Below are 8,476 nucleotides of genomic sequence, written 5' to 3' on the forward strand. Positions count from 1 at the left end.
GCAGGGAAGCCGCCCCGCCCCGGGAGCGCTGGCAGCTCACCAGCTCCTCCCGCAGCTTTCCTAGTGTCTCGATCTGGTTGCTCCGCAAGCTCAGCATCACCGAAAGCTTCTCCATGAGGATGTTGTATTTGCTCCTCCTGTGAGAAACACAAAACGGTTCAACTTTTCAAACCTGCTACTAAAGACCACCTAGATTCAAAGCAAGGTTTCAAGGCTGGGCTCCAGGCGGTTTGGTCTCATGGCCAAGGGCGCCTAACTAGGGCAGACTCTACACTGAAACTACTGAAATGGTTCTTTAAAATGCATTACATTTTGATAATACTTTCAAGTTTAGATTGATATTTCCTTGTCAATCACTTGGTGGAGAAGGTCAGGTTACTCTAGGGTGTGAACCTAGGCCGCCTCCCTCCGATCCAGTGCTCTCCTCACTAGATCACAACACCCCACGGATTCTGAGCCCAGATTTCCACTCCTGACTTCACTGGAGTGACGGATCCCTCCATTGGTTGCATTTTTACTATAAAGTGGACGTCACAAAAAATCCTTCCAAGCTAAAGGCCACCAAAGGAAGCTACTATTCAAGAGAGTAGGGCTCCTCATGATGTGCCTGGGGGCGTGGGGGAGGGGGAGGTGCAGAAAGGAGCCTGTGGCCAGTGCAGCAGGGGAAGGAGAGCTGGGCTTTAACTGCCTACAGGCTGAGGGCAGGGAGGGCTTCTGTATGGGATGCGGAGACCACAGCCACTTCTCCATTTTTACTGCCCCTCAAGGAATGAAAGAATAAATGAAGACACAGAATTACTGCACAGGAACTAGTACCGAGCACCATGTCATGGCCATCATACAGACCATCAAACAGTGGTCCAGAGAAGCCAGGTGACTGCCTAAGTCAGGGGGCAAAGATTTACTTATTTTTTAAAGTATATTTTTATTGATTTCAGAGAGGAATGGAGAAGGAGAGATAGAAATATCAATGATGAGAGAGAATCCTTGATCAGCTGCCTCCTACATATCCCACCTGGGGATTGAGCCAACAACCCATCAGGAATCGAATCGTGACCTCCTGGTTCATAGGTCGACGCTCAACAACTGAGCCGAGCCAGTCGGGCCAGGGGCAAAGATTTCAATACGGATTTGACTTAGTCCACTGTTCTCTCTTCTACCTACAGCGGTCACCCTATGTTCTTCGTGGATCACAGGCTGGCTACATGCCAGTTATGAGTTCCGCGATAAAGATATTTAACCAGTGGATGTTATGACTAAATAATTAAAATGTGAATTATCAAAGTATAATTCTCTCTAATGTATTCTTTCTTTTCTTTTTTTCATTTTTTAATCTTCAATCGAGGATATTTTTCCATTGACTTTTAGAGAGAGTGGAAGAGAGAGGGAAAGACAGAGAGAAATATCGTTGTGAGAAAAACACATCAATTGGTTGCCTCCTGCATGTGCCCCGACCAGGGCCCTGGCCGGGGAGGAGCCTGCAACCGAGGTATGTGCCCTTGACCGGAATCGAAGCCGGGACCCTTTGGTCCACTGTCTGACTGTCTATCCACTGAGCCAAACCGGCTAGGGCTCTAATGTATTATTTCTCAGACATGGATTTGAAGACAAACTCAGAGTGACATTTCCACTCCTGGAAATCCTGAGTTAATAGTTAGTTTACACATGCATATCAAGCACTTCCCTGAGCTATGCAGATGGGTACTGCAAACTTTAAAGCTTGTACTTAATCTGGAGTGTTTACCCTTCCTCCCTTTGGAGGGGACACCTGGCCACTGGGTAGAGGGTAAGACCTCTGTCATTTGGGGATAGGAGAATCACAGTCAGTCCCTGTGGTCCAGGAAAGGGTCTGCCTACTGCCCCTGAACTCTCCCTTGACACTGTGCACCTTCAGCATGGAGGACTGGAGGCCAGGCACAGGGCTTGTGCTCACTCACCCAAGGGCACTCATTCCAGCCCTGCACCAGCTTAACCCTTCCCCACCCTGGTCTCTGCCCCTCCCACAAAGGACAGCATGGGGCGGTGAGGGGCAGGCTGAGACCGCTCTGCTGGGTGGCGGAACACTTCTTTCCCCATTTCTATACCCCGACAGGGAGGATTAAAGGGTCAGAGACCCACTCCCAGACTCCCTGGCTCTCAGAGGGACTATTTTATCAACTTGCTGTAGTGCCTGACTATGACACCAGCTAAATGGCAACATAGTGATCAGTGAGGAGAACCTCCCCATCTCATCTACAGGTTCAGATGGTTGCATGTTGCAAAATCATGACAATTTTAAATTGATACAATTCAACCTCAACTCTGTCACCATAACAAATCAAATTTGATTTATTTATTTACTTTTAATTTTACATTCCCCAGAAACTTCACCAACATGTTAACAGTCCCTATTGCTAAGCTGTGGGGTTACAGGCCTTTTTAACTTTCTTTTCTGTATAATTTCCAGGTTTTCTAAATGAGCATGACTTATTTTTCATAATCAGAAACACACAGTAAATATCTTTTTAGAAAGCTAAAGCAGTGTTCTGCTTTGGCCTCTGACTTTTAAAGACATAATATACCTGGCTGCAATAGAGATGTAACAGAGGGTTCTGGTCTCCTAACACTTACCTGTCCACATGGAACCGGTTCAGGAGGAGCAGGATTGAGTGCTGCTGGGCTCCGCTGGGTAATCGGATCACATGGGACTGCATTGTAATGAGCCCATTTTTGTTCAGAATTTTCCTATGATAATGGAGCTTCCCAGCATCGACCCTGGAGGAGAAGATGAGTGTCATTTTGTTGGCTGCTTTCCCCCGTCAATGTAGAGAGCCTCACCATGACATAAGTGCCAGAGATACACACCTGCTGTCCTGCTGGTCTGAGACAACAACCACCATGAGACAATGGCCTTGGAAGAACCTCAGCCTAGGAGCAGGACCAGACCTCCAGGAGAGGTAGGTGGGGAGGGGGAGGCACAGGCCAGGGCAAATAGAGAGGGAAGGGATGGCTGGGGTGGGAGACATAAGGAGGTGATCAAATAGGAGGAGAGAACCAAAAGTGGGCCTCTAATCCTGTAATGGCCAATAACCAGGGTGACCACACATCCCGGTTTGCCAGAGGGTCCTAACTTACGCCCATTTCCTTAGCGCCCCTTCTGGTCAGCTCCACCTGCCATTCTCAATGTCTGGTTTGGACAATAGTCACATGGTCACCCCAGGGTCTCTTCAAAAGGAAAGCATTGTGCTCCCAATCACCATAGACTGGGGACTGCCGAGACGACCAGGATAAGAGGAAAAGGGAAGACAAGTGTGCAGGCTCCAGTTTAGACACAGGGCACAATGGCCAGTGAGCCCTACCGTTTAAAGCAGAGAAGCAAAGCATCCCCGCCCTTCAGTGATTTCCAGCCCTTTTCATCTCATGGCACACACAAATGACTACAATTCTGCAGCACACTATTTTTTGCCACCGACAAAAAACCCCCCTAAAAACAAAAAAAACCCCAAATAGGTGTAATTTTGATTCCTCCCCATAGGACGACTACTGTGTTGGCTGTTGTCCTTGTTTTAAGTTGATAATCTAAGGGAAAAGAGGTCAGTGCCCCTAACGCAATAGTCAGGTATTGCAAGTTTTAAGACCTGCTGCAGCACACCAGTGGAAAATCGCTGCCTTACTTGAACGCAGCGCTGTGGAGGTCTCGCTGGAGCTCCCCCTGCCACCGGGACCGGCCCAATCGCTCCAAAATGCAGTAGGAGAAGTCGGGGAGTTTCAGGTCAGGGTCACCCTCCAAGCCTATCAAGGCCCTGTACCGCATGTCCTGGGAGGCAACGATGATCAGTTTCTTCCCCCACCTGCAAATCAGAAACAACCACAGAAGAAATAACTTTTTGATTTTAGGAAAATAGAAGCAGGAAAAAGCAGAAGCTTGGAGAATCATCATTTTCTGAGGTTCAGAATCCCCCAATTAAGCCAGTTTTAGTCCTGGTACTACTCACTGTGTTCAGGGTGAGCAGAGCCAATGCCATCATTCCTTGTTAAAGCCCTCCCAGGCCTGGCCAGGCACTCAGACCAAAACCCCAACTCCCCACCAGGGACTGGACTGCCCTACACACCTTCCATGGCTCTGACCCTGCGCAGTGACCCTGCTGGTCCGGAAACAAGCTGTTTCCTCTTCCCGGCTGCTCTTCCCCGTCTTCAAGTGACTGTTCCTTCTCATCATTCAGGTCACTGCTCAGATGTCAACTCCTCAGCCTTCCCCCAATGGTAACCAGAGTCCATTCCCCACCTCTGACCATTATTTCCACATTCTTCATGGCACCAAACACTCGGAAATGGCGATATGTAATGTTTAAGAGAGACCTGTCTGTCTCCCCCTCTTCAAAGAAGAAGCTCTGTAAGAGGGGCACATTGTCGACTTGTCCACCAGGACATACCCAGAGCTTGGAATGAATGTGGCTCACAGTAGGAGCTCGGTGAGTATTTGTTACGTGAATGAACTAGCTTACTGAACTAGACAGGTAAAGCAAACTTCAGAGTCAAAACCACTGGACCTGTATGTAGTCGGTTAAAGATCAGACCTTGGACAAATCATTAGTTTCACCCACTGACTTGGTAAATGAGAAATGCCCGAAAAAGTGGCCAACAACACTTCCAGCAGGGCACTGGATACCCTGGCTGAGAATACTGACTTCTCTGCTGACGCCTCACAGGCCCCACCACTATGTCTTGTCTGTTAACTTAAATGCATGTTTTGAGCAGACTGGTGCTGGGGTCCAACCCCAGCAGGTCCAGGGGTCCCCAAAGGTGTGGATGGAGTCGGCGAAGAAGGAATGACACAGAGACAGCGTTCAGTTGATCAGCAGCCTAGCTAGGATCTCTAGCCACAATCTCCAGCCAAGTTCTGGTTAGGCTCTCCAGCCAGGTTCTGTGTCCATGTTCTCTCACTAGGTTCTCCAGCCAGGTTTGGTCGCCAGGTTCTGTAGCCAGGTTCTTCAGCCAGGTTCTGTCTAGGTTCTCCAGCCAAGTTCTGTAGCCAGGTTCTGCCTCTAGGTTCGTCAGCCAGGTTCTCTCGATAGGTTCTGTCTCTAGGTTCTGTGTCCTGTTGTCTTGTTAGGTTAAAACACACAGCGCCAAGAAGGTGAGCAAACATATTAAGAACAGTATGGCATATATGCCAGGTCCCTTGAAACATATGCTGTGCAGATGTTCCTTCCCTGCAGCGACTGTGTCAAGCAGCAAGGATGGACCAGCTCCCAGCAGATTGGCCCATTCCACACATCACTCTTGGGGTCCAAGCTCTGCGGCAGAGATCACACGAGGTGTGTGGGCAAAGAACCCCTCACTTACTCACTCCTGAGCATCAAGATACACCCAATCGGAGGAGCTCCCTTTCCTGGATGAGTTACCAAGAGTCCACATGTGAGGGCCCATGGGCTTGAGCCAGCATCTACTCGTCACAGCCTGTGACCCGACCACAATGCCTGCCTGCAGTCACATCACACATCTCCCTCCTCCCACCCACTCAGATGCCTCCACCCAGGCAACAAGAAAAAAGAGGTTGTCTTCATTTTAACTTAACTGCAGCTTCCTTCATTTGTAATCTATAATTAATCTTCTGCAGAGCTGTAGAAATCTGCACAGTCCATCTTCAAAAGGATATGGCTGTGAACATGTGTGAGAGTCTGCATGTCACAAACTTAGGACCTGTGCTCTCTCATCTCAAAGCAGGCTCATTAAGTTAAATTGGAAGAAATCAGTTAGGAAAAGGAAGTTTGAAAACGAAGGAACTAATTTTCTGCTTTAAAATTACTCAGGCCCTGGCCTGGTGGCTCAGTTGGTTGGAGCATTGTCCTGTACACTAAAAAGGCTGCGGGTTCGATCCCTTATCAGGATGCATACGGGAGACAACTGATAGATGTTACTTTTTCACATCAATGTTTCCCTCCCTCCTTACCTCCCTCCCTCTCTCTCTCTCAAATCAGTAAACATATCCTCAGGTGAGGGTTAAAGACAATTAAAAAAAAGGTAATTAGATTAGTTTACTACCCTGTATTAGCAAAGTCCACTGATTTCAATTAGCTGATGCAATGACTCCTGGTAAGTTCAAATACCGATTTAGCACCACGCAAAGTACCAGAGATACCAAGATAAATAAAGTCCTTCAGTAGCTACCTTCAGGGAGCTCGGGCTACTCAAAGACAGACAGGAAAATGACTCAGTGACTAATGTGGTAACTGCTCTGGCAAAGCAGCTCTGGTGGCCAAGGCTATTAAATGACATACATGAGGGGCCCAATTCAAGCCAATGTGTGTGACTAGAGCAGTGATGGCGAACCTTTTGAGCTTAGTGTGTCAGCATTTGGAAAAACCCTAACTTAACTCTGGTGCCGTGTCACATATAGAAATTTTTTGACATTTGCAACCATAGTAAAAAAAAGACTTATATTTTTGCCATTTATTTTATATATTTAAATGCCATTTAACAAAGAAAAATCAACCAAAAAAATGAGTTCGCGTGTCACCTCTGACACACGTGTCATAGGTTCGCCATCACTGGACTAGAGCGTGTGCATAGTCATCAGGGAAAACTCTCACAGGAGGTGATTCCTGAGTCAGCAGCAAGCTGGGTGGGCGAATGTTAAGGAAGCAGATGCTGCAGGTTCTGCAGGTACGAAGGAGGAGCTTGCCTATTCAGGGAGGCAAGTGGTGTGCCATATTCGAGAGGCTAAGGCAACCATGGGCAAACTACGGCCTGGATCCGGCCCGTTTGAAATGAATAAAACTAAAAAAAGAAAAAAAAAAGACCGTACCCTTTTATGTAATGATGTTTACTTTGAATTTATATTAGTTCACACAAACACTCCATCCATGCTTTTGTTCCGGCCCTCCGGTCCAGTTTAAGAACCCATTGTGGCCCTCGAGTCAAAAAGTTTGCCCACCCCTGTCCTAGATCCTAGAAATATATCTGTGAACGAGATGGACACACTTCCTGCCCTCAAGAGTTTATAATCTGGTGAGGAAAATGACATTAAAAAAATCCTTAAGCCCTAGCTGGTTTGGCTCAGGGGATAGGGCACTGGCCTGCGGATTGAAGGGTCCCGGGTTTGATTCCAGTCAAGGGCAGGCACCTCAGTTGCAGGCTCGATCCCCAGCCCTGGTTGGGGAGCGTGCGGAAGGCAACCAATCAATCTGTCTCTCTCACATCAATGTTTCTCTCCATTGCCCATCTTGGCAATGACCACAGTGCCTCCTCAAATAGAAGTTCTGTAGCTAACTGGAAGAGGAGGTGACAATGTGAAGACCTTACAGTGTAGACCAGTGATGGCGAACCTATGACACGCGTGTCAGAGGTGACACGCGAACTCATTTTTTTGGTTGATTTTTCTTTGTTAAATGACATTTAAATATATAAAATAAATATCAAAAATATAAGTCTTTTTTATACTATGGTTGCAAATATCAAAAAATTTCTATATGTGACACGGCACCAGAGTTAAGTTAGGGTTTTTCAAAATGTTGACACACCCAGCTCAAAAGGTTCGCCATCACTGGTGTAGACCAAGCCCTTTAAAGCCTGGTCTAACAGTATCCCAGGCTGGTTCACAGGGATTTGAGGATAAGATTTTGGTGAAGCAGTAAAGGCAAAAATGGATCACCGTGGGCAGGGGGTGGAGGGGAGGTGAAGGGGGGAAAGAGGAAGTGAGTATAGCTACTTCTTCCAAAAACTATGGTTGTAGCCTCGGATAGAGAGAAAGTTACAGTTACAGGGAATGTGAAGGTAAAGAGAAAGTCCTATTGTAAGAGGGGCAAGTCACATTCATGTGCTGAGAAGAGAGCACCAGCAGACAAGCAGAACTGAAAATAAAGGAGAAAAAGGAGCTAGCTGGCAGAAACAGGAAAGAGCATGAGCCTGAGGAGGGGGAGCTGGGCCAGGGAGGAGGAGAGGAAAGGGGAAGAACTGCGTCCCATTACACGGCCAGTTTTTCATCTCCTCTGAGATGAGGGATGGGGAAAGAAATGTGGGAAAGTCTGCAAGTTGAGGAAGAAGGTGAAAGTTAGGTGACCTCACACTGGTAGCTTCTCCATGTTCAGTCAAGTAGAAAGGAAGGTGGGGTTGGGGGCAGGTTGACAAAATGACAACTTGGATTAGTCACTCTCGGAAACCGGGGCCCTGAATGAAGACTCACAAAAGGATCGATGGGCAGCACAGGGCCCAGCTTGGACAGAGAATGATAGGTACCAATCTGCCCGGCCAGTGGGGTTCGGTAGTTGAACATCAACATGTGAACCAGGAGGTTACGGTTCGATTCCCAGTCAGGGCACAGGGCCAGGTTGTGGGCTCGGTCCTCGTGTGGGATGTGCAAGAGGCAGCTGATCAATGATTCTCTCTCATGACTGATGTCTCTGTCTGTCTGTCTGTCTGTCTCTCTCTCTCTCTCTCTCTCTCTCCCTCCCTCCCTCCCTCCCTCTCTGAAATCAATAAAAATATATTAAAAAAA

The 8,476-nt window shown here is 47.6% G+C and overlaps 1 protein-coding gene across 1 annotated transcript in view; it reads right to left on the reverse strand.

Moving 5' to 3' along the window:
- The window catches only part of GTF3C1 (general transcription factor IIIC subunit 1), an 86,010-nt gene that overhangs the window by 68,174 nt on the left and 9,360 nt on the right, over positions 1-8,476 (reverse strand). Inside the window, exons 4-6 of the mRNA XM_006756869.2 lie at positions 3,654-3,830; positions 2,611-2,754; positions 41-137 (exon numbers count right to left, since the gene is read on the reverse strand). Coding sequence (XP_006756932.1) covers positions 41-137; positions 2,611-2,754; positions 3,654-3,830 — 418 coding nt within the window. The remainder of the gene's footprint in view (positions 1-40; positions 138-2,610; positions 2,755-3,653; positions 3,831-8,476) is intronic.

Source organism: Myotis davidii, unplaced genomic scaffold (genome assembly GCF_000327345.1).
Source record: "Myotis davidii unplaced genomic scaffold, ASM32734v1 scaffold934, whole genome shotgun sequence".
Lineage (NCBI taxonomy): Eukaryota > Metazoa > Chordata > Mammalia > Chiroptera > Vespertilionidae > Myotis > Myotis davidii.